Source organism: Hetaerina americana, unplaced genomic scaffold (assembly GCF_022747635.1).
Source record: "Hetaerina americana unplaced genomic scaffold, ioHetAmer1.1.p SCAF_1, whole genome shotgun sequence".
NCBI classification, from domain to species: domain Eukaryota; kingdom Metazoa; phylum Arthropoda; class Insecta; order Odonata; family Calopterygidae; genus Hetaerina; species Hetaerina americana.
This window is the reverse complement of record NW_027286069.1, coordinates 20,345,972-20,372,607: the sequence shown is the minus strand read 5'-3', so window position 1 is coordinate 20,372,607 and position 26,636 is coordinate 20,345,972. Positions and strand designations below refer to the sequence as shown.

At 37.0% G+C, this 26,636-nt stretch overlaps 2 protein-coding genes across 3 annotated transcripts in view; one reads left to right on the top strand and one right to left on the bottom strand.

Annotated features, from left to right (window-relative positions):
• Nucleotides 1–5,562: 5,562 nt before the first annotated feature.
• LOC139689040 (high mobility group protein 20A-like) lies at nt 5,563–12,394 on the top strand. 2 transcript variants are annotated; one of them, XM_071586282.1, is made up of 7 exons: nt 5,563–5,726; nt 5,841–5,992; nt 6,071–6,226; nt 6,520–6,852; nt 6,989–7,129; nt 8,422–8,637; nt 10,585–12,394. In XM_071586282.1, the coding sequence occupies exons 2-7, from the start codon at nt 5,854–5,856 to the stop codon at nt 10,725–10,727; spliced, it is 1,128 nt and encodes a 375-aa protein (XP_071442383.1). In that variant the 5' UTR covers nt 5,563–5,726; nt 5,841–5,853; the 3' UTR covers nt 10,728–12,394. The 2 variants fall into 2 exon arrangements, with proteins under 2 accessions (XP_071442383.1, XP_071442384.1); XM_071586283.1 differs by having other exon boundaries at nt 5,563–5,734.
• Nucleotides 12,395–17,304: 4,910 nt separating this feature from the next.
• The window catches only part of mtg (mind the gap), an 82,956-nt gene continuing 73,624 nt past the window's right edge, over nt 17,305–26,636 (bottom strand). Inside the window, exons 4-6 of the mRNA XM_071595807.1 lie at nt 23,089–23,352; nt 21,053–21,616; nt 17,305–18,635 (exon numbers count right to left, since the gene is read on the bottom strand). Coding sequence (XP_071451908.1) covers nt 18,420–18,635; nt 21,053–21,616; nt 23,089–23,352 — 1,044 coding nt within the window. The 3' untranslated portion in view covers nt 17,305–18,419. The remainder of the gene's footprint in view (nt 18,636–21,052; nt 21,617–23,088; nt 23,353–26,636) is intronic.

The following is a 26,636-nucleotide window of genomic DNA, read 5'->3' as shown; positions in this document are numbered from 1 at the left end:
ACATAAACATACTGAGAAAAGCTTCCTAAATCCATGTCATTACATATTTCATAAACAGTAATACTTCAAAAGCTTGCTGTTACTCACCCAACGTCTTTTACATTTTCTTCAAAAATAAATTTTATACTCAAAGTAACGTTTTAAGTGGTCATGCTTGTCGTCGTATCCAACGACGTTCCTAATGTAAATAAACACATTTATGCCTCGTACTTCTTCCATTGTTACTGTTGCTATGTAAATAATTTGAAACCAAACGTATTATTGCCTGATAAATTTACTGTGACTTTTGCCGTAATTCAAGCATTGTAATATTTTGTTCACGTTATTTGTATGTGTACCAAATCTCCGCATTGATCCCTTAGTGCATTCGCATTCACTGTTCGGGAGCAGAATTTTTGTTTCTCAAAATGTATTAATTGCAAAATGGAAGTTGTGACAACGGCATTGCTAAATATTTACGGTAAAAAAACGTGAGATGAAAGTCGCCGAGGTGGAATTTCAAGGTGACGAATAAGGAAGGTGATGTTGATCTTGTGTTGGATTGTGAAGTGTAACGGGGTTGGTCATCAGTGGTTCCTGTGTTTATTTCATTTTTTGATACAGTGGTTGCCGTTTGTGAAATATGGCCGCTGTAGTAGATGGTACATCTGTGAAAGAGGGCTGGCATAGTGTGGGTAATATTTGTATGGCTAGGGAAATATGTTTCTATGGTTGTGCACCTTAAATGGAATATCGTGTTCATGGATATCTTTGGAAAAGTTCTATGAAGAAACATATCTTCGATAGTTTTAATGCTAATGTCAACATATATTGGGTCACATAGGTCAATGGTTCAGTTTATCTTAGTGGATAATAAAAACTGTGATTTTAATATTTCTCAGATTTTTGTGGGTTTTACTACCAATCCACTGAGAAAGTACCATCAGGATTTCTCTTATCAATCTCTTTCATTTTCTTCCTCTCAAGCAAGCCTCAATTTTAATTTCAGAAAAATAATTTCAGACAATATTTGTGATCTTAAAATTTTCTGGATTTCAGAAATTTTTTCTTGCTTAAAATTTTGAAGTTCCTGGATTTCTTAAATATTGGTAAACATTTAGTTCAGGGAATATTGTTGAATTTCAACAAATTTGGGACGAAATATTTGTTGGTGGAGATGCTAACTTAATCGCTGCGCGTGCAATCGTGCTTTCAACCCATACCTTTCTTACGTTTTCCCCGGTGACAATAGCTTGATATCTCGTAGCGGTCTTTTCCTTATTCATATCATTTCTACCTCTCTTCTCCTTATGGGAAAAAGGACAGCTTAGTGACCAATATTCCATTGTTTCTTTTGATACAGGCTTCTTACTTTTTGGATGAGATTCGAACTCCAAAAAGATGAATGTGAGATGAACGAAGGGCTAGACCGAGGAAAGACGGAGTATATTTCCCTAGGTAACTTAAAATGTGGCTTTTTAATGTTGGCTACCCATTAAAGAGAAGGTTTTGAGTATAAGTATGCATTCACATACTTCACTAAAAGAAATGAAATACTGCCTACTCTCTTATTACTTTTGAAGGCCAACTCTGAATACTTATGGATATAAAATCGACGACCATTCTGAGAGAATAAAAAAGGATCGAAGCTGTAACTAAATTATACTTATGCCAACTAAAGCTAGGATGTCGCTGATGCAGCATTATTGAAAGAGTTCATTTATTCTTGTCGAAACATTTATTGACAGCCAGTCATTTCCTTCCAATTGTTGCTGGAATCAGTTGTTGAGGGCAGTAAATGCAATGGAAAGTAAACGAAACATCAGCGAATCTGAAGTTATATTAATTTCTATTGCCAATATTAAGAAACTCAGAAGACTCCAATAATGTTATTTCGGTCAGCCGGTGACCATCAACGTAGAGAGTAAGGCCTTGAAAGCAAGATGTCAGTACCGTCTCACTGTTCGATGTCACTTGGCATCCAACAGTGCTACGGTACTGCCGTACCCCGATCGCTGTTTTAAAACCTTTCCTTTGTATCTGAAGAATAATTTTATTAACTTTTAATCAAGTGAGTAATTTAATGCCAGATTTTCTGGTTAATTGCGAATACAACAGGTGAAATTTTTTACACAGGTATAAGTTTGATTGAAAGATAAGTTTCAGAGAGTTAATAGAGTGATTGTTTAATTTAAAAATAAATACAATGACTGCTCAGTTTCAGTATGAAGCTACACTGGTCCCGTAGCGCTTTATTAGACCATTCGTACATCTTTGGATGCAATAGCTGATGTAAAAACAAGATTTTTATAGAAAGTATCGGGGACAATTTTTTTCTGACGTGACTGTACGTCGCCGCGCGCGCTCAGCTCTTAGGCTCGGTGATGGGGGGGTAGACCTTCAAAACACGCCAATCACTAATAGCCTGCGAGCGTTCGTTCAGGCTAGATCGTGTTTTAGAGTACCCATGTCGATTGAGTCGATGCAAGCGCAAAATGTAGCAAACAATTGAACTGTGGTACGCCATCAAATTTTGAGTTGACCTGGGGAAATCGGGTATGATTTTAAGCAGGGCATTAGAGCAGTTTTAAGCGGCTCAAGCTCTTTAAAGATGGCCGAGAGGGTATAGAGGAAGAACCTCCTGCTGGACGGCCGTCAAAGGCAAGACAACGTGTGCGTGAACACCTGAATTCAGGCCCTCGGTTAACGGTGCGCATGCTCGCAGATCGTATTGTCCTTGATAAGATGACAGTGCACACGATTATAACTGAAATTTTGGCGATACGAAAGATCTGCGCTTAACTCATCCCGAAGGTCTTGACGGACGACCAAGAGCAGATTCGACTGTCTACTTGCGAAGACTTCTGCAAAGGCATCGCGACTACTCCCCAACTCCCTTGCAGTCCCGACTTGGCACCAGCAGACTATTTCCTATTCCCAAAAGTTAAATAGTCCCTCAAAGGACACCACCATGGGACCCTAAGTGCCGCCAAAGAAGCTTGCGCGCGTGCCCTTAAGGACCTTCCGGAATCTGCCTACCAGGTAGCCTTCGCGTCGTGGAAAATTCGCTGGCAAAAGTGTGTCGGCGCTTAAAACATGTATTTTGAAGAATTTTGAGGAATTGCAACTATATCTAAAATAAACTTTTCCTGATACTTTTATACTAATCTTATTTGTATATCTTGATGTATTTCATGGTAAAGTTTGTTCGGCGGTCAGTAAGCCCGGTTTTAAACAAAGGAGAAAACAGCTCAGCATCGCCGGTTGTGAGGTATGCATACATTAACATGAGGACTGCGTCCAAAATTGTCCTTCCGTTCTATGTGCTCATTCTGTAATATATGAAAGCCTGCTGTCATAAGGGTGAGTTCCCAGGTTGTTGCTTAGCACTGCTGAAATATTAAATTTCTCTGTCTGTACGCTAGGCCCAACTGAATCATTCGGCTTTCCCTTAACATAATCTTGAATGGCGAGAGACTTGCTTGGGCTGAGTTCTTGGTCCTTCAAATTCTTTAACTTGTTGGCTCAGAATCCGACCTTATTGTTGGCCACGAATGCGTTGAGTTTATCATTAAGTTTAAATCGCGTAGGAACTTCCTAGACTTCTTTACGCTCAACGTGCCGCCATTCCAATTAAATATTCTTCAATGAGTCCTTTTAAATTACACGTGACCATTAGAAGGAAACTGTTTTTCCGTAAGGCCGCTGAATATTGAGGTAAAGTGGGAGGAAATATAATATTTTATTAAGTCGTAGTTTCTGAGAAAGAAGCATCTAATTTCAAAATGATAACGGATTATGTTACTCAAGTAATCATTAGGAAAACTCAAAATCATCTTAAATCTGTAGCCATTATGACGAAAGAGTTCCAAAAGTCTCCCATTTCCTCAAAACTAGGTTGCGAAAAAAATGTATTTTTCGCCAGTGGACTTCAATGAAACTTGTTCATAGATATTCGCAAAGATTTATTAAACAGTTTTCTTTAAAATATAAATAGTCAAACGACTTTTTTGCACTTTCTAATGATTTCACTATTTAAATAGTATGACAATACTAACATTCCACACTTCATTCCGTCATTTTTCTTGTTCCAACTCACATTTTACCCAATGGATCAAGACGCGTCATTGCCACGCCTAGTTTCGCCGCCCCTTCAATTTAGGTGAAGTTTGCTTCGTTCCACACCACATCTCTCGGTTCCTGAATGTATCTGTCATTGTGAAAAAAACGTTAACTTTCCGTTCCTAGCGGACGGGAGAGGGACATCGGCGTGCCGGAAGCCTCGTGTTGTCTGTAGAGCATCTGATTCTCCATCAGGGGCTATTTTCATGAATTCACGCATTTTCTTGTTTTTTGTTTGAGTAACTCCCGGAGAGCAATGTGGGTAACTTTAATACTTAACATATTCCTCATTTGGGAACCTTTTCTACATTGATGCTCCATTTTTTTGCGGCCGGTCGATTAATATAGTCGCTCAAATCTGAAAAAAAGTTCTCCAAGAAGTAAGTTCTCAGAATAGGCTCTTTCAAATGTTAAAAATCATATTCTAGAGATCACATCTTGCAGAGAGATTTTAAATGGTGGGCATATCCTTTGCAGATGTTACCAAGAATTTTGGGTAGAGGGGGTTACATGTCGCGCCATCTGTTGAACAACTTGCTGAACTGTAATAGTCGATCATATGCCCTTAGCTTTGTCAAGCGTCAATAAAAGTTATATCTTTACCTCTGCAAAACTTAAAATTAAAAAAGATTATCAACCAAATAGATTTCAATTAAAATTAATTCAATATTCTGCACAACCAGTCTGGTAAAACGTTGCACTAGTTGATGTTAAGTCCCAAATGGTAGTTCATCTTTATTTTCAGAATTTAATGGTCCTTATAAAGAACTTCAACTGACACGCATCGCATTATGGTAAATTCAATTTCTTTATGGTTGTATTATCACTACCATAACCGCTCCATAAAAGTGTTGCCTTAAGGCACGACATGAATTTATTTCTTAACAATTTAGTTGCAGTTATAGTTAACCCAATTTGAATTGATTTTCCCTGGACGGGTGTAAAATCTAGGCGATAAACAGCAATGTTGAATTATTTATAGTTTTAACATTAGGAAGCGAAGAACAAAAATATTTATGTTTACTTAATTACTCAATGGTTATGCTACTAACTTTTTCTGCACTCAAAATAATTGGAGAACAATTAGCGAGAGGGTAAGGTGTCTCTATCTCAATATTTAGAAGAATACTTTCATAAATTACATAGATTTATCTACATTTTTCATTTGCGCCTAACAAAATATATCAATATTCAGTTAATATTTTGATAAAAAAATCCACAATATAGATTTATCTTTAAATTTATGATCCCTGACGTAGAACAGAATTTTTACGGAGGTTTAGGTCTTTTTGCATCGAATTCCCAACTCCAGCTCTCAAAAATTTAAATTCATTCAAATCCGGCATATATGCTTCAAGCGCCTAGTGGTGAATAAAGTACTTAATGACAAAAAAGAATCTATACCATGTGACCTAACTGGACTTCACGCAGCCAATCAAAGTTGTTGAAATCAACAGACTTTGCCGTAGTTAAAAACAAGGGTCTTTGTTATTTATCTTATGAATTGTATTCAGCGGAATTATTAAACTTGCGTGATTATAATAATTTCACTTGCGCTCTTCGAAAAATATTTTATCGGTTTAAGTAAATATTCCGAAATTTCCTCATTTTTACAGTAATGCCGGGTGAGGATGTGTGTATTCAGTGTGCATTACCATTGTTGTTTTCATAAGTGTGTTGACGACTTTGTCGGTGGTGTACCCCATGATGATAGCTTATTTTTATAAACACAAATTTAGGTGTGATTAAGACATGGACCAATTAGTTTCCGGTCTAGATACTCAAAGAGAGGACGCTATGAATGACTCTAATGCAGCCAACGCTACTTTGCCGAACAGTAATAGAGTAGTCGTCACTGTACCTAGTCCTGAAAAGCAGCAAGAGAGTTTTGGTGTGTTTTTAGTATCAGTGAACCTGTAAACTACGGCTGCCTCTTGAAATATGTTATTTATATTTATTTTGCTTTTAGCACAAAGGCCCCTAAATGTTCCTGTCGTACAAAAGCTCCCCACTGGTGACGAGAAAACAACCGATACAGATGCAAAAGTCCGTGTGATATGGCCGAAAGGAAAGAAACGGAAGAAAACACAGCGCGACGCCACTGCGCCTCGACAACCATTAACCGGTATGTATGACCTGAGGTCATAGAAGTGTATAGGAATCTGGCCTTCCTTGTCCCTAGGTACATTTTCCCAGTCCTTCCTTGAAATGCTGCGCGCTGGACCAGCTAACTCTATGGTAATTGTTAAAGTACTATGCTCTAATAAATGAATGTAAATTCTCCGAAGCTACGAATGCCCTTGCCACGATGCCCTGGCCTCGAGGCAGTGTTCCGTAGGTAAACGTTATTTACCCATAGCAATAGTGTATACAAATATTTTTTCCAAACACACATTATTTCATATGCCATCCCCGCAGGATACGTCCGATTCCTTAATGACAGAAGGGAAAAGGCCAGGGCTGAAAACCCCAACCTGCCCTTTCCTGAAATTACTCGCCTGCTTGCTCTTGAGTGGAGCAAGTTGGATGCAGCGGAAAAGCAGGAGTACTTGGATGCTGCTGAAGTGGACCGAGAACGGTACCTAGAGGAGCTCAATGCCTATAAGCAGACTGAAGCCTATCGAATATTCACCCAGAAACAGCAGGAGAAGAAGGCTGCAGCAGCGGCTGCTGCCTCAGCACCCGCAGAGAAATCTTTGGCGAAAGGCAATGCTGATGGAGCCAATCCAGTTACGGCATCAGGAGCTGCTGGTGTGTTCTGTTATGCTTTTGTTTTAATCATGCATGGTTTTAATGCTAAAAACAACATATTGTAAATTCATGTTTACCCACCTTACAGGATTTAAGATTTATGTAGGAAATTGTATATTTTAACTTGTGTTTACAGGCACCCCTGCCACACCTCAAACAGGCGCAAGTGGTAATGCCGGCCCCAACACTGGGGAGTCCAGTGAAGATAGAGCAGATGCTGACCTGTCCACTTTTGACATACCAATATTTACAGAAGAGTTCTTAGATCACAATAAAGGTTGGTTATAACTTGTATGTTTTCATATGATTGGTGAAACAGGAAAAAATGTAGGTTATTTTTTCCACAAATATCACCCTATTGATTCCTCAGCCAACAGTATTTTCAGCATAGTATTGTCTCCAAACCTGCTAATCCTTCTCTCTCCTTCTTTAAGCGTTATTCCTAAACAATTTTGAAATCACTTTCCATTTGAAATATGTTTCCATTTTGTTTAATATTATCACGTTGTTTGGCCCTCTCCATGACAAGGTTCACAACATCCTAACATGACTGCGACATTTCCAACTTCCTAAAACTTCAGCCATACAGTGAGATTTGTAATTCCTGTCCTTCTTTGAAATTCCAAATCAAGTCAAATGGTAACTTTTTAAAAAACATACCTGAAACCCTCATTCTTGTTGGTCATTTAACCCAATATAAAACATTTTATGGGCATAGACCCAGTGATTCTAAATACAAGCATTGTTCTTGATATAGAGTCATAACTTATGCTCATAACAGAAAGTTGTGACCATGGTGTGTTGCTGAATAACTACTTTGTTAGTTTAAAGTCTTGTAGCAGGGTTAACAAACGGAAAATTCTGATTTTTTTATCACATGAATTAATTTCAGGTTTCTCTTATTGGTGTGTGTGTCATGAATCTGGATACCCCATAATTATATTTTTTCTAAAATATTGCCCCTGGTAGATAGCTATTGTTTCAACGGGCCCTGCTGAAAGTATTAAGGATCTTTCATCGTGCATTCAGTTAACCACAAATATGATGTTTTAAATGACATTTCATCATTTTCTCTCTGCAATTTGCTGGATGTATTGTAAATCTTTGAATCCACTCATTATTTAATTCATTAAGGCTCCTGCTTCATTTTTTATCACAATGATTGTCTCTGTAATATAAATGTAAGGTTCTTGATTAATTTCTTTATTTATTCATATGAAAGGTGATATCTTCAATTTTTATGCTTAGGCATTTTTAGCAAAGCAAAGAATAAGCTTGTTCCCACTCCATGTTGAGTGTGCAAATGATAGGTCATGGGATATGCATACAGTGCACATTACCTTCTCCTATGTTTTTTTCTGAAACAGATGTTTATTTTAAACATGGATAGTTTTTCAATAATGTTACAAGTATGCTTCAACTAACTAAAATGGATTTAATTCTACCAAATTGGTTTGGTATTTGAGCAACATCTGATTGATGCATACATTGCTGTCTACATGGCTGTGCAATAAATGAGTGATTTGCCAATCTCAGAACGTATTTTCTCTTGGTTCTCTCTTTTAACAGCCAGGGAAGCAGAGTTGAGGACACTGCGGAAATCAAACACGGAGTATGAAGAGCAGAATGCAACCATACAAATGCATATAGAGAGCATGCGCTCAACAGTGGAGAGATTGGAGGTGGAAACACTTCAGCAGAGAAGCAACAATGCTGCGTTGCAAACGCACCTCGATCATTTGCGTGCCACCCTCGCTGCATCCTTTGCTACTGTCCCACTTCCAGGTAATTGCGTTGTTTTTCTTTGTTTGTGTAGTCTCAAATTGGAATGTGGCTCTTCTTGTATCCCTGATCAAAGTGTGTTACGTTCATTTAATAAATTAGTAAAAACTTAGATTTAGTAGACTATGGTTTTGTACAGTGAGGCCAGTAATGTTTGTTGAAGCCAGAGTGTGGGCGTAGATTCAAAGCCTTTGAATTAGTGGGTGTGGAGGATGATGGGAAAGTTAAAATGGGGGAAAAGGAAAACAAAAAAGGCATGGTTGGGCAGAAGTTGGGGTTGTCGGTAGAAATCCAAAGGAGGCAGGAAAGGTGGATGTAGAGCATTTCGAGTGGGGACAGAATACTGAAGGCTATGATGGAAGGGAGGATGTTAGGAAAGATGGATAGGGTAGGGAAAAAGATACGGAAATTGGATGGAATAAAGGGAGCAAGAAAGTATGCCAAATCAAGGGTTAATTGTAGTATGGGGAAAAGTTGTGTATTAGGCCAGGCTAAGAAGTGTAGAGATGTTAAGTTTGTGTCCATCTGAAACTTGTCTTAAATGGTAGACTGCCCGATCATAATAAAAAGAAATGCCTCTTTTTTTATCAAGTTCTCTGAGAAACTGGGTTAGATTCACTAAGCTTTGGCCATGTGTACCCTCCCCACAAGAGAGCACACACTTCACACAATAGGGCATAGGCATAGTGTATAAGAATTCCTTTGCTGAAAAAGGCATGGACTCAAGTTACACAAAAAATGTATTTCTAGAATTCCTTGACTTGTGTAACCCTGATATTTTTTTGAAGAACCATACTAACACAACCAGTTAGTCAAACCTTAAGTAGAAATGTGTGTTTGAATGATTGCTTTAATCTTTTTAGTTTGAATAGCTATTTCTTCTCTCTTGATTATTGTAACCATAGTTTCATTTGGGCTGTTACTCTTAATGATATGTCATTTTCTCGTTAAAAACATGATAGTGAAGCTGTAGTAAAATAAGATTTGTGCACTAATGCTAATTTCATTAACATGTAATAAAATCTATGGAACAAATTTATGATTATATGTTATTTTATAATTATATATTCTCACCTGCCCCTAAGAATGTAAACAGGCCTGCTTTTCATTTAACATTCCAGCAAATTATTTCATGCTGTAATGAAAACATTCAATTCATTAAAACAAAAACAAACTCTATTAGCTGTTGATTATTATCTTTAATTTTGAAAATGTTATAGGTACTTCTTTTCATATGATTTCGTTGGAAAATTAATGAAATCGAGTTCAGTCCATTTTTATCAAAGTCCCTAGTTTATCAAATGCTGTTAGTTTCATTTACTGCCTTCATATTTCTTAAAATGTAGATTAGATGTACAATTTGTGTGGTCTGCTAACGGTTATGTAGCTGACACAAGAGAGGGTCTATAGCGGAAAGAAAGAGGAGATATGTAGTTGAAAGAACTGTTCTTTAATTTTGACCTGGACTAGTCTAAATTTCCAAATGCTTTCCTGGAGCAGGAGACATATTCTAACTTTTATTGCAGATATGTGTGCCTGTGTTTCCCATGCTGTGAATTTTATCTGTTTATGCAGTGTGGGAGACGACTAAACCTTTTTTATGGATATGCATGTAAAATTAACTTTGTTTTTCTGAGTAAACATTTTTAGGGAAATGTGTCATCTTTATTTTCTTCTTAAATGTTTTCCATCCATCAAAATCAAATCATTCTGCAAGGTTGATTTTTTAATCATCTCATCTTAGCAAGTCAACAAAATGTGTAACAATGAAGGTACATGCATGGAACTTGAATCGAATGACTTCAGTGGCTGATTCAATAACTTTTCAATATTTGAGTGTCCCATGGAAAACTGTAGCTTTGTAACGGCTTTTTCTGTGAAGGAACACACACTGATACAACTTTAAATTCCCCACAACCCTGCCTCCTCACCATCCGGAACCACGTTTAGGTACCAACGAGACTCCCACGTTGTCAACCATAGATAGTTACATGACTAGACTCCACACAATTATTCTGGAGGGATCACCAGAACACCATGCCCTGGTCTCCACTGTCCGTGACATTGTGGGCCGCCTTGACTTTCACGGATGACCCACGCAGCCTCGGCTCCCGAGGCAAGGCCCAAGACTCACTGTGATGCTGTCAACCCCTCGGGTCGAAGCATCACCCGTCGTCAGCAAGGAGGAAGTAAATGAGGAGGAGGGGGATGAAGGAAAGGGGCAGCTGAGGAAGAGCAAACGCAAAAAGAAGAACAAGGCAGGCAAGGCCACAAAGCAAGCGCAATCTCTTCAGCAAGGCAAGGGGCAGTCGGAGAAGGAAGTGCGGGGATGAGGGAGGAAAATGGGGTCATCAAGTGCTCAGGACCGGTAAGGTTTTTGCCAGCCAAAGGTTTCCATTGCACTGGAAAGTGCCGTGCTTTGGGATTATTGTTCCATCAATGAAACGTGAATTGTGTAACTGATGATGGCCTCATAAGTGAGTTTTGCTTCGTCACCGTGCTAAACAATTATAGACATTTTTGGTTGGTTTTAAATGTACTTGGAATGCGAGTTGCCGTGTTTGTAAAAAGTGACATTTCAACTTGAAGGGATAATTCAAATTGCCCACAGTTCTTTTTTCCGTAATTTCCTTTTTCTGTGCTCAGGCCCATTTGTACTTCTGTGTATCACCCTGATGCTGCTTAAATATTATCACTAGCTTGCAGTATGTATTGTTTGGGTTGGTTAATTTATTTTGATTTAGCTTTTGGAAATTTCATGAATAAAAAGTCCTTTTTTTTAAGGTTGGCCTTTAGTTAACCCCTGGAAAGAGAAGTTTAAGTTTTGAGTACTGTTTTAACATTTATGTGTAAAAACTTCAAGTAAAATGTAATGGAAAACAGATTAATCCATCCAGGTTGATGTGTACCTACCAGCAAATGATAGGATGGGAAGTGTTGTGTTTATAACCCTTGCAGATAAATCCTAGTTGTGTGATGGAGCGTCAGCAGTTGTCTCTTCATTGTATTATTGAGTCTCATTTTCTGAAAATGTCCAATTTCCAATGCTGGTTGTTGTTTTAGTAAAACAATGAAGCAAGAGGTAATGGACAGTGATTTGTTTGTCTCCTGGTTGCTGTTGTGAATGAAATGTAATCACTGTGCATTTATGTCACAGCTCAGTACATGAAATTACCCTATTTTAGGAATGTCATGTTACTTTGAAGTCTCATTTAGTTCTTCCACTATTTTCCAAAGTGCAATTTGGGGAATCAGCCTTTATTGGATGAGGAAATTCCAAAAGAAAAGTCCTCCCCCATACTGTTTGAAAAATGATACCAAATTTAAAATATTCTTTTACAAATATGAACATTCTTTGGGTGAAATATATTTGCTTTGGTGAGCTATGTTTTTTATAAAGCATGAATTTATAAACTCAGTGGTAGTTATGTTTATTTGATTCTTGTCAATCTCCATTTCCTTTTTCTATTTTCATAAGAACATGTCATCCACATTTGAATCCCAAGTTTTTAGAGTAATGTAGTAAATTATTTGTGTAAGAAGTATATGCTGTGACAATTCATGTTAGCTGAACAATGGTTTCTCATCAACTGTTTGTTCTTACTTACAGTGAAACATATACTGCTATATGTTGTTGTGCTCAAAAATTGAGAACTGTTGATCATGAATTTAGTCTAATTGTAATGTCAAATCTGTATTTGCGTATCATCTAACCAATTGAAGTTTATATTGTGATAACAACTCATAAAGATTAAAGGTTATTTAGAAGTATAGAGTGTGACCATTCTTATGAAATGCACTATTTTATTTAATGAGGTTTATTTTATCCTTGAAGATAATCCTGCTTAGACTATGCAAGTGGAAGCTTTGGTAATCATGCTTTATTGGAATATTTTTCAAATATTGACTGCTGCGAAACATTGACCATGTTTAAAGGATTGAGGAAAGATAATATTAGCATAATGAAATTGATTACTGTCTTTAATGATGAAGAAATTTTAATAATCACAATATTTTTCTCTCAAAATTGTTGATTTCCCATGGACATCAAAATTAACCATATTGGTGCATGAGGCAACCTAGTCTTCTGCGACTGTATGCTATATAACCTACTAAACATTTCCATTTGCAAAAATAGTACCAATGTTTATGTTCATGTTAAAATGTCTGGTATTTAGTGTAACCAAAAATTAAAGCCATCCCTTGGCTCCATTGTGAGACCATGAAAAATTACAAGTTCAAATTAAGTTGGTGATAAATCGATGTTTCTCATTACACAGTCATTAATTACAAGTGATGGTCTAATATTTTTTTAAAAGTAAAACTTGCATCTTCACAAGATTCCTTCCCTTTTGCCTCCAGATTGCCCACCAAAGACTTGGCCCTGGGGCCCTGCCATGTCAACAGTTAGCCTCTTTTGTTTATGGTAATAGACAATCCATGGTGTGTATTTTTCACATTTCCTGCTGAGAAAGGTTTTTGCAATTGAGAAACATCACTTCCCTGTCACCATTTTCCCTGACATCATACATGGATTTTTCACGTAATTTTATACTGGCGCACAAAAATGGTCCAAATCGTTGCTGACCCTATACTACTATGTATCTATGCCCTTATCAGTTTTATTCATACATTGGATTCCTCTGCGTATATTTTGCTCTTAGCTGATGAATTCTGGTATCTCCTCTCTTGCCTGTTTCAAAAATTCTATCCAAAATGTACAAAAACCATTGCTTTTTGGATGGGCTCCAAAGGAAAATTTTAATCGTGTCTGCCATTGATCAAGTTCCATTTAAAATATTCTCCCTGTTCATTTTATAAGGCCTGAGTTCTATGTTTTGATCTTAGTTGTGGATTTTTCTCGGATGTAACCGTAATCCAATACTGACTTCCTTGTGCATATATGTTCAGGTATGAAATAAAACTAAAGTTTTCACATCTTCTCTGTATAAACTCAAAAAAATATCCAAATCCTAAACTCATTTTCTTCATCTCTAATGCTACTTCATATTCATTACTTTGGTCTTTTTTTCACCAAATCCGTCTCCAGGCTCAATTAAGCCCCTGCTCCCTAATAAGTACTTATGTAAATAATATGTAATCCAACATGAATAGCAATGCAAACATTGTTTCACCCATTTTCTTTTTCTCGTAGAAACACTGATCAGGAAGTAATGCTGTCATTAATATCATCAACCTGAATCCCATCATCAGTACTTTTATCTATAATTGTCATTGATAAAAATGTAATATAGTGAGAAAAACATTACTCATTCCTTCAATACGCACATTGCACGTGTGAAAACTCAGGTAAAAGTTCATCTAGCTCCTCCATAGAGATTTATCGATTTTTTTCTTTGATTAGTTCTACCAAAAATAAACAACTTCCTTCCCTAGCCAGATAGATACATAAAATTAAAGGTCTAATTACACCTCTCAAATATTGACTTATTTCCAATGCATTACTGTATGCACAAAGCATGTACCAGGCTAAAAGAGCTAAAGACTCTGTTCCTCTTTTATTTGACACTTGACGAAACCCAATATCCTGTTTATGGCTGGTGCAGTAGTGTTCAAACATGGATTGGAGAAAGTATGATAAAAAATCAAGAAATAGGCAATATTCCCTACAGTGGAGACTTACTGTAAATTAACAGCTATGAAACTCAAGAGGTTTTACTAAATACATGGACTTAATGTGATTTAGGTGCATGTGTGTTTAAAAAATGCTAGTATTTGATTATGATGATTAATTTTACTATTTAAGAAGTTTAATTGTAGGTAAGCATTTCCATTGGGGTTATATAAATAACACAGTCTCTGGTGTGACGTGGTAGTGGTAGGTAAATCCTTCATCAAAAAAGAAAACATTTCATTTTTCCTCATTAAAAGTCATGTTTACGACCTGGGTTTAAGTACAGCATCTTCAGGTAGATATTCTTCTGGTTGTAAATATAACTTTATTGTGCGGAAAACCAAAGTGTCTTCTTGGGGTTATATCCTTGTATTTATTGTGGCTATGCAAATGGCAGATTTATGGGTCCATCTTAAGTTTGAGGTAGTCCCATTGGTAACTTGCTTATCTACAGTGCAGGATGCTACCAGCCTTGTAAGTCATCTTCTGAATGTCCATTTTTTATGTCACATAAGTTTTAATGGAGAAAATAAGCATTGGCACCAATGACACAATGTTTCCAATAACACATGTATTTCCAATCACTTTGCCATCACTGTATCGAAAAGAGATTTGCAAACAGTTTATTATTGATGCATTAGTGAAGTTCAGTGTATTTTTTTAGCTACTTAATTAGCAAGCTTAAATCGAGTACATCCTGTGGTTGGTTTAAGGAATGTTTTGTGTATGGTTGCCTAGTTAGTAGAGCTTTTCTCCACTTATCATAGGGCTCGGTAACTTTTGACATGCCTATTTGAAACATAAACTTCATCAATTTTTTTAAATTCCTTGTGAAGAACAACACTGCTAAAGTATCAAGGTTATTAGCTATGTACACTGTGATACAGTTAAGTAGAGATCGTACAAAAATTGAAAATTGTTTGGTAACGAATCGGAAAGCTTTTTAATTTTAATCTCACTTTTGGAGAAATTAGAAATGGCATTTGAAAAAGACTGAAGTCAAGAGGCTGTCAGTAGATCTAGGTATAAACAGTGTGTTCACTTAACTGGATTCAGTAATTTGAAGAAATCAGTTTTTAATGCTACTTAAAAAGGACGATTCTCCTCCTGTTGTCATTCACGGAATAAAATCCGAGGATTTTTAAAAAATTCTCAGATTTTTTTACTGTTATTATAGTTGATAGTAGTTTGATTTTATTGATATTATCTATGAAATCTAAATGCATTAATTTGAAGACATTTTTAGTTTCATTCCTCAGCTCCTGGACGTGAATTTTTTTAACTTGTGCTTTCCATTCATTACTTTTACTTATATATGTATTGTTTAATTCCAATGGTACCTACCTCTCTCATCACATTTTGCATTCCCTGCATTAATATACTGACAGCTGTTAATTGTCTTGGAAAACTAAAATATTGTCTCGGTTAAACCAAAATACTGGAAATGGTTACTGGTTTGACTGTGGGCACCTTCAGGCAATGGAGAGAGATGGTGTTTTCAGGTTTGATGGTGAGAGGTGACATACAGAAACCCACTAGCACACAACACACCCAACTCACTACTTTGCTTTTATCACTACTTGGTAGTTGTAGCTAGTTTTCAAAACAGGAAAAAATTCTTTGCATACCCATAATGTGCTTTCATTGAACCATCCTTGAATACTTTTTCTATTTTTGGTCACCCCTCATGATATAGTTGGCTCTTATAATGTCACTTAGATGGCCTTAGTGTTTATTTTCCATATGGCTATGGCGACTCCACATAACTCCCAAATGGGCACCATGAGGTCATTTCGCCACAAGGAGTTCATTTCCTAATGGCTGGAAGCTTTTGGAAACTATAACCAGCTTGATCGGGTGGTTTTGAGGTCATATTTAAGTAATGTTGTCATTTAATTGGATACCTTGGTATTTCAATTACCTGTGAAATAAAATTAAGACTACGGTTGTAAATTTGTACATTTCTCTTGATTTCTTGATTTTTTTTCGTATTTGGAAGTGGCAGTATCCGTTTTAATTTCATAACTACCCTTTTTTGTATGCGGTTTTCATTATGCTAAGTATGTCATTTACTTAAAGAAAGTGCTTTCTAAGGTAGAAAGTAGTTTGGGTAAAACATGCTATATTCGTACTAATAGAAAAGCATTGTGTATTTTTTTTTAAGTTTTCCTCAAATTCCTACTATAATTGAGTTACAGAAAAATAATATTTTTAAAACCTTTAACTATCATTATTACACTAATTTACATGTCTTAAGTTATCATTAGAGTGGTTTGCATTTGCGAAATCAGTTTATTTTAAGAAATTGTGATCTCTGGAAACTAATTCAGTTCCACCACAACCAAGGGAATAACCAAGGGAATTCATTCAATAACATAGCATCCATGTCTCCTGCAGTACTGAAGTACTCTATCTCTGACTTTCATGGTAAATTCATAACCCACCAGATTTGTAGTATTTTAATTTGATATAAATATTACATTGGTTGTCACTGTTAATAACTAAATATTTAATTCCACTTTAACTATAAATTTGTCAAGAATTGAACTTTATGTCCCACTCCATTTGCACTGCTCCCTGTAATCCACTAGCCTATCAGTCCAATTTTTTTAAGTACCATCTTTATTATTGCTTAAGTCACTTTTAAGTGTTGCTGTGTTTGGCCTGTTATGGGTCTTGGCATTCCTCTCGTGTTGTGGTATCTTTGTGAGAGAAGCGTCTTCACCTATGATCCTAGGCCCTGATTATTGTTGTTTGAAGTGACGATGTTCTCTGGAGTAAAATCCTACGTAGCAGAGAAGTTGAAAAATGACTCTTAGATTATAGTAATATTAGATGTTATTGATGGATTTTGAATCACTTTCAGATACATAATAGACATTCACTTTTTCTTCTCGAGTGATTAAATACTGATAGAGGAAAATTTCCCTAGGACAATTTTTTGTGGCATGAGTGTTGTTAAATAATTTCCAAAACAATATTAGTTAAATAATAAATACATATTTATTCAAATAAATATATATACCAACAAAATTCATCTTAAAAATTATATACACACAATTCTTAACTATAATATCATTGGATATAAATAGTTCACTCGCAAAAGCATCAATGAGCTTTGATGATTTGTTCATATTCCTGTCCTTTGCAGAAATGTGCACACTTTTTGACAATCAGCATAGCATGCTGTTCTTTAAAATATTATGCATTATCAACAAATTAAGTATGTAAGTCCCTATGTGATTGCATCACTTGAGACACTTGCTTGAATAAATGCCTTTTCCTTTGGTTGAACATAGCTTGGTAGCCCAAAATGAATGATGAAAAAATATATATGTAGTTAAAAATATGCTAATTTATACCTGATCAACCTTAATGTTAAATGGCAAGGGTTCTGTTTAATGTAAGTACATATACATTATTGGCAAACACAGTATATTATAATTAAACCTAACATACTGTTAAGTTGAGGAAGCTTCATCAACCTCACTAGTTTACTGCATTATTTTCACACCAAAAATAATATAATCAGTCTCATTAACTGTGTTCCTGAATTCTGAGCATTTTAATTTCATAATGTATATCAGTCCATTGTGAACATTATACCTTGGAATTTCCTGTGAGTCTTGCATTCACTAGTCTTGATGAAATCCCTGGATTGTTCTACCATACACAAAAAGTTTCATGTTGTCTCTCTTATTATAGACTCCAGTTTGACCATTGTATTTGCCACAAATTAGATCTGTACTAGACTGAACCTCAAGGTACATGTATTTACATATCTTTTTTTTTTAACACTTGGACAGCAATGGGTGAGATGCTTTGGTAGTTGATGGAAATATATCTTAGTAAAATAATTATTTTTTTTTCATTGCAAAAATGATAACACTGAGGATGGCCTTTGCATGTATTCTAATGTGAGAAGAAATGTCCCACTAGCATCTAATGAAACCCACTTTTAATTCTGTCCATTGTGGTTACTGCAAACTTTGAAACTATTGATTTATTTCATCTACAATAAACTCATATACTTGGTAAGTAGTTGAGGATTTTCAACCCCCAAACACTATACCAATTGAGGACACAAATGCATGAATAATTTGATTTCTTTCTCCTAAGCTGGCTAAGGTCAGTGAGTATCTATATGGTCCTAACTCTTGTAGGATGAGAAGAAGGCAAGAGCTTTCATCAGCTGGTAGCTTTTTGACACGGGAATGTTTGAGTCATACAATTTCCTGGAAGCTTTGCAATCAACGTAAAACCACCAGTTACACTTTAGTATCGTTTGGTCAAACAGTGTGGATTCTGGACAGAGGAAGCTTTTCATAATTAAGCCTTCATCTGTGAGTGCGCAAACATGGAACACCTGGAAGATAAATCAAAGTCATTATTAGTAAATTACTTAGAGCAAATGCAGAACATGACAGTTTGCAACTTGCAATAATGTAAAAGCTACAGCACTCTCATCTTTAACACTAGAAGGGTGGAATTTGATTTGATTGAAGGAAGCATTTGATCAATATTACAAGTTTTCATGTTATATTCCAAAAAATAATCAAGAGTCACCAAAATCAACCGTGCTTCACTGGGTAGGTAAATCATTTCTAGTGACATTCATAAAACCCATTGAAAGCAGAAAGCTTCAGCAACAATGGATTTTTGTCAATTACATTTGTGATATCAATATGTATTCGAGATGCAAATATTTTCCAAATCAATGACTAAGGATTGGTCCTTTGGCATAAATAAATATTATGAGAAAATGTCATGAAAATCAGCTTGCAAAGACAGACTTTAACGCATAAGTTAGCTCCGACTAAGAAAATATTGAATAAATACATTCCCAAATTCTAGGTCTGCTATTATTAGAGAGAAACCATTACAGCTGATACTAATCCATGATATGTAGGTGGTCACTTCTATAGTTCAAGCTGAATGATGTAAATATGTTCTTATTGCATTTCTGAGGTGGAAAATATATTAAATAATTATAAAAATAACATTTTGAAGAACATGTGCAGTGTGATAGAGCAATGAAATCACCATAAAATTAGTTTCACTTAAGGAAATCACTTCTCATTGGTGTAACTGAATGAAATTTAGGGAAATATTTTTTTCCTCAATTAAACAAAGAGGAACATTAACTAAGAATGGGACCTCTCTTTGCAATTTTTTTATAAATATAATTAATTAATTTTTTTAATGCCATAGAGAGAAAGTATACATATAAATTTTCAAATAAGATAGAAAAATAATATGATTATACTAGAGCCACTGCTCTGAAGAGTCAAATTTTCACAGACAATGAAAAAGAAACCACTTTTTTTACATTAAATATGATATAGAAATGCATCGGCCATTGTATTATGCAGGAAGTATTCCATCCATTCACTCATCAATGTGTGGACTGCTTATGTCATTTTTAACTTATAGAGTCAGAAAAATCCAGATAAAATTTAAGAGATTGTATTGGTGGAGAAGTGAACAAGGCCAATATAAATGGCACAAAATTCAACTGAGCATTAGTTGATTACGTTTTTATTTTACTCAGTTTAATTTAAGCCAAAAGTGTTTACTCATATCAACAACTAAAAAGTACTGTAATAGGACCAGAAAATTCATTGAACAAAAAAATATTTTTTTATGCCAGCACAATGATTACAAGAATGTTGGCCCTAAACTTTCTTTCCAGTGATAATATTCAGTTTTTCACAATGACTGGAAAGTATTAATCCCAGTCGTTGTGAAAAAGTGAATATTTTCCCTGGAAAGAAAACTTAGGTCCAGCATTCTTGTAATAATTGTGCTGGCATAACAATCCTCTGGTTTCCACAATTTAATACTTTCCAGTCATTGAGAAATAGCCGTTTTACTTAGTTTGGGCTTTACTATACCTTTCCAAGCTCGACCATGAACCCTTCTCCAATTCCATAAACATTCTGCATACATCCCTTCATTCCATGTAACACGCATATTCTCTTCCCACCACAACCTTGCTTGCTGAACCTACTCCCCTTTATCACATCATTCAATATCCCATCGCAAATCAAAATGGTAAATATCCACCTTTCCTGCCTCCTTTGGGTTTCTTCCAAAAACCCTCTCTCCTCTGTCACCATGACCTAGAACTTCTTCATTCAATTACCATTAGTATATTTTACCTTTTTCCATTCTTCTGCACACCCACATCTCAAAATCCTTCAAACTAAGCCTAAGCTTCAATGGCCATGTTTCTTGAATGTACAAAACCATACTCTGTATTAAAGTTTTCACTAAATTTATTTTAACATCCATATGCAGTGTTCATGTCATCAATTTCCTCCCTCCTTGTGAAAGCTTCTTTACCTAATGCACACTTTCAAATTGGGATTTTCACTTGCTCAAATGCATCCCTTCCAAATTTTAACATTTAACTTAGCTTTATTCATCTAACATGATAATGGAGAAAAACATTGTCAGCATAACAAATTTATATAATATTTCAGTGGGTGATATGTATGATCAAATTTGGATTCAGAACATTTGAAGGAGGAATAATGATGAACTGAAGATGTACAAATTTAACAGATAATGATTTCAGTTGTGTAATTTTAATTCATCGATTTTAGTATTTTTTAATGAATACCTAATATGTTATAAAATCTGAGGCAGCAATAGACATTTGTTGAGCATTTTCTTATTCACTCATTTAAAATTGTTTTACTGTATTAATGTATTGTTTTTGACATAGCTGAATTGAGTAAGTTTGTTAGCTTAAGTGGATAGTAATGATCGCTGTCTCACCATGCACCCTAGATCCTCATCAGCATAAAGTCCTGGGAAGTGCTTCTGGTTTCCGCAGGCAAAGGATGTGTCTGGTAGGTCCACCCTGGCAGCAAAGCCATCATCAAAGTCCTTGTCATAGCCGACGGGGTAGTATTCCCTTGGGGCATTCATGACCCGACCCCTTGAGCTGGCCAAAGCAGACGGCTTGGGACGTTGCTGTTGTTTCTTCACAACTGCACCAACATTTTGAAGTTGTGATGCTGCAACAGCACCAGCACTGGCATCCTTTGCTGCTTGCTCAAGGGCCTGCTGGCGCCTTCTCAACTTGGCAGCGATGGCTGATGCTACAGTCTGCACACTGACATTGGAAGCCTTGGCAATGGCTTCCATTGACTGTCCAATTGCTGAAGGTGAGAGAAGGGTGGTGGCTGGCTTGGATGGCGTGGGTGCAGGTTCTGAGGAGCCAAGGGTGCGGGTGGACAAAGCATCAGGCTTCACTGCTACCTGAGCCCTTTTAGATGTTGTGGTTGGTGGTGCCACTGCTTGGAGTGTCACAGCTCTCTGCAGCGATTGGGAGGTTGACTAGGAAGAAATAATATGAAAAGATTATTCATCAAATGTGAGTTTTTACTTTTTTTTCCTTTGCAAATTGTCAACTTCTCAGCTTTAGTGCCTAGTTTTTCCAAGAGTCAAATCAATTTTGTATTTATTGATTAGCATATAATATAAGAAACATATAAATTTTTAGTTCTGGATAAGATAAGGTTTAAATATGGAATGGAAGGGTACATATTAAGTATTTTTAAGCAAAAGTCAAGTCCATCATGTATTGCAGATAAATCAAGTGGTTTTTTGGAACTTAACCTATCATGAAATTAATTTAAAGAAATATATTTCACTTGTCCAAAAAAACTGAATAATAGAATTCTCTTGAAGATATGTTTGGGATATATATAGGTAATGATGGGGGGGGGGGCACCCATCGAATTCATAGCTATATCCTTTGCTGAAAAAGATTAGTTCTCTCAAAGTATTCAAATATTTTGAGGTGCTTTTCATAGATGGGGTATTTGGCAGAAAGTACACTGTAAGCCTAGGAATTACAAATTTTTAACTTGAACTTGATATACTATATATACTCAACGTAGCTAGACATTCCCAAAGCAAATCAAAGTGTCATGGTTGGAGAAAGTTTACAACCAAACATCTCATAAAATTTTACTGAAATATTGCTACTCATGCTTGTACATGTCTCTTTTTCACCTTTAATGTTAACAATGAAGTGAAGTGCACTTTAGAAGTAGCACAGTTTTAATGTGCCTAGATTAGAGAGATTTACTTCCTGTATAATGATCATGTATGCAGGCATCACCTTATCAAAAGTACTTATGTATATAAAAAATCAGTGCCAAATTATCTATTAAATATTCTTGGATTTGAAAACCTGTGAAACTAAACAATTGTAGGAGAAAGTTTTCAAGATATGATAACTAATGATGCCATGGATTTTTGGAACGAGTGAGCTCAGTTCAGCATTTGCTGTAATAAGGGGCAAGCGAGAGTTTTTCCGGACCATGATGTCACATCACCCTACCTCAATACTCGTATGACAGTTAAACTAAGTAAATGAATGGAACTTCACTACCATATTAATGGCTCTGAATTTTAAATGGTTACTTTGCAAAAATGAACTTGATATTGAGACAAAGAGTCCATCATGTTCATTTCCCACCCTACTTGGAAAACTTTAAACTTAGAGAATATTGTATCTTTTTAACCAGCCTTGCATGAGTGGGCAGCATGCAAATACCTTGCAAGTGACAATATCACTGCAAGAGGAACAGAGGGAGTTTCAACCATTGTTGCAAAGGGTGGAAATCCTGTGATATTTCTGTGAAAGAACGTAATGTGAGGTCGATTTATGAGGGATATACTCCAACAGGATGGAGCAAGGGGGAAGAGTGGAACGAGCATGCTAAAATATGATCTGTGACATTTATGGGTGATATTCAAAAGAGGATGGAAAAAGCTCTCTTTCCCTCCTTGGGACTCACCTGAGGAAGCTTGATGAAATCCCCAAGGGAATTCCTGAAGTCCTCCCCCGCATCTGAACTCCTCGAGAGGGATGTCTTCGGGAGGGCGTGGAACGCCGGCAGGGCTACCTTGGTTGCAGTCCCCACGGGCACCGCAACCAGCGTGGGCGCCTTCACGGTGCGGATGACGCTGGCCGACACGTCCGCCGATGGCGATGACGTGGGCGACCGCCGGCGGGTCCCCTGCGAGGCGGCCTTAGCCACGGCGGCGGCGACGCTCCCTCCCTGCGGCGGCGCAGAGAGCGTTGAATCTGACCTCAGGGCAGCCGTCGGAATGGGTTTGAAGGGGGGCAATGGGAGGATTTGCAGATTCGCACCAGGGTTGGAGCGGCGGGAGTAGGTGGATCCCTGTCCGAGGGGGGGCCCAGTTGGGAGGACGGGTGCGCCCCTCTGGGAGCGAGACTCCGTCTGTCCAGGGGTCGCGACGGAGCCCTGTCGTGCGTCAGGGAGGCATGTTGCGTCGGATGTTCGACGTCGGAGGGACGTTTAACGTTCGTTGTGTCATCAGCCGTCGTGGTATGCCAGTTTGAGTCGCCCAATAATCAATCGTTGTTGCGTTGCAAGGATTGTTGCGTTGTTATAATGTCGTGGTTAAGTGGTATTCGTCGATCCGGTTAGCCAACCGTTGAGAATCGTTAGTTGCAAAGGCAAACCGTAGGTGGTCACCGTAGAAGAGTTTTGGCGTTATCGTCGTGGGGCGTCGCCGTCGGCAAAAGATCCGTTGCGGTTTCGTGAGATGAGTGAGATGGGCGCGTTGGAGCGTTTTCATTTCGAGGCAAGTAAGCGTCGATGATCGATGGTCGTCGGAGTTGCGTTGGGTGTCGTTCGGCGTCGTCGGGTATGGGTGAATGCCGTTCGTCGTGATCGTTCGTGGTGGTCGAGTTGCAGGCGTCGTCGTGGCCGGAGTGCGAAAGCAACCAGGGGTGAACAAGATGATTATCACAGGATCGAGTAGTTGCACGTGGTCGGCCGTCAGTCGAGAGCGCGGTCGAACATCGTTGGATGGTGGAATGCGTCCCCATTGGATTCCCAATCACCGTGGATTGGTTTCGTCAATTCGTCCGTCCGGTTTTGAAGAAGGTGATGTCGAAGGTAACGAGATCGAGAAACATGCAAATTTAGTCTCAAAAATTTTAGATACGTTCATCATATTCGGTCAAAAACATGTTCTTGTTAATTATTAGTCATTGGAGGTCAATTCTTTCTTTACCATAAGTAGAGTGCTGCCCTAAGGTGAAAAATGATTTTTTGACAAATACCAATATATATATATATATATATATATATATATATATATATATATTGTTTTTACTCTTTTTACTTAATTTTTACTCTTGTGATCCGTTCGATTCCGCCTTCCCCACCTCTATTGTGTTCGTCCTTTATATGTGTTCCTATCCCTTTTCCTTATATCTGTTTCTGTATATATGAGTATTTATTCGCCGTTTGGCGGGATTTCGTGTTTGAATGTATATATATATATATATATATATATATATATATATATATATAAAATCATTATAATGTTAATATAGCTAATACAGGGCGTTTTTGTGTAATTCTCCCTCTTAAATATACTTTACATAAAGTAGCAACTTCAGCCCTATTAATTCGAGCAGTCTAAAATTTAATACTTTTGAAATAATGTTGAACTTAATCAGACTCACTTCTAATAAAGCTTTCCAATACTTGAATTATAGCCTATGAACATGAGGAACGGAGTAATTCTACAAAAGTAACTGATAGTTAATTTTAATGAAAATCTGTTTTACCATTAAAAATTAATGTTAGTGTTAGGCAGCAAAAATGGCTGTGTATAAAATCGTGCACATTCCTCCCTATACTACTGTTTTGTGAGAAAAACTTGAGTATACCTGAGTAGCGGCCCGCTTACTATTAGATTCATTAGCTTCGCCTGAGCTTATGCTAAGTTCAAACTAGGAACGATGAAGTTCTAAGAGCATGACCTGTGTACTTTTCGACATGGTTGAATACAATATGCCTGCGCTTTCACTTATCCGTACAAATAGAGCAAAAAAATATAAACTTTATTTGTGCTAAGTGAAGGGTCTTGAGCTTATAAAGGGAGGGGCGAATTGTGTAAGGAACACGTGAAGAACATAAGCAGGTGGTCATTAGGTTCGGCCATAGTTGTCGAACGAAGTTCTATCGGACGATTGCGAAATTCTGTGATACAAATTTTTTTTAGAGCTATCGAATAAGGATTTCATTCAGTAATACATACCCCGTGTGCTTTTTATTCTTGTCTTTACAGTACGAAATGTAGGTTGAAAAGACTCAACTGGTGTCAAGGGGTCGCTCGTACTTATTGTTAAAAAAGATGGGAGTAGTTGAGGAGGGAGATGAGTGAGAAATTGTCATGCATTTCAAAAATATCACATTTTTGTCCGCTCGCTATGAATATGGCGGTGGTAGGTTCGGTTTGAGATTTAAACGGGCTTTTTGATCGATGCAAAGACGAACATAGAAGAATCAAAAGTCGTTTACCTTAATTAAAGGAAAATTCCCGTGCAAGTTTAGCATGAAAACAGCGATTATCAATTTTTATGTTCAATATGTCCCTCTCAACTAGAATTCTTGACAAAATGAACGTAACAATGGCTTAAAATTCTTTAGTTTTACCAACTGCAATCAAGCAGCGAGTATGGTTAGTATATCGTATTTAGCTGCATAATTTTACGAAAGAATTTTTCGTCGTTTAACGTTTTTATATTTCCTTTTCGGGATGAATGAAACTTTAACTAGCACCCAGCATCATTCGAAATAATTTATTTGGTATTAATAAATAGCCTTAGGCAATTTCCTTGTGACTAAACAATGGAAATATATTAAAGGTTTTGTAATTTTCCGGAACGAATACCAACCGCATATCTAAATGTTATAATACTTAGCGCCACTTAAAAAAGAATCAGTTTCCAAATCATTTAAAATCACTTCTCCTCTTTCAACCTGGCAAGAAAGGCTAAATATTTTAGTTGAGCTGAGTTAGCTAACGAGTAAACCTAGATTCCCAATCGTGATCTCTCCCCCTCGTCTCATTCCGACTGGTTAAGAAATCTTTCGTCACGGCAAATCCCGCCTTAATAGTCTTTTGCGGTCATCTTCGCGATCGCCGTTTGCGTCCGAGGGCACACAGGATGCACTCCCAACGTCTTCTTCTGCTCGCCTTAATTCGTCATCGTCCACCGATTCGCATCCTGTTCAAAACTTTCACTCCGCCTTCTGAGGAACGGGACTTCACAAAATGTGTCCGTGGACGTGAGGGTTTGTATTTCAATCGTGATTGTCATTTGAGCTACATTGCGAATGAAATGTCTTCAGCACGGACAGAAAACGCATGGTTTTTAGGAGTGGTCGCAACATATTATTTCGCCAGCAAAATTCTCAGGCCGACGAAAGTGTCACGCGTATTTTTCAAGCAACCAAAATGACAAGTGTTCCACGCGCTTTTCCGGATCGTTCGATTCCTAATATTGAGTCGTACATTG

What these genes read in the sequence shown, in the direction of transcription:
- LOC139689040 (XM_071586282.1), top strand. Translation starts at nt 5,854, where the DNA reads ATGGACCAATTAGTTTCCGGTCTAGATACTCAAAGAGAGGACGCTATG. An exon ending in GTTCTTAGATCACAATAAAG is followed by an intron (nt 7,130 to 8,421) that starts GTTGGTTATAAC and finishes CTCTTTTAACAG; the next exon opens with CCAGGGAAGCAGAGTTGAGG. An exon ending in TGCTACTGTCCCACTTCCAG is followed by an intron (nt 8,638 to 10,584) that starts GTAATTGCGTTG and finishes AACCACGTTTAG; the next exon opens with GTACCAACGAGACTCCCACG.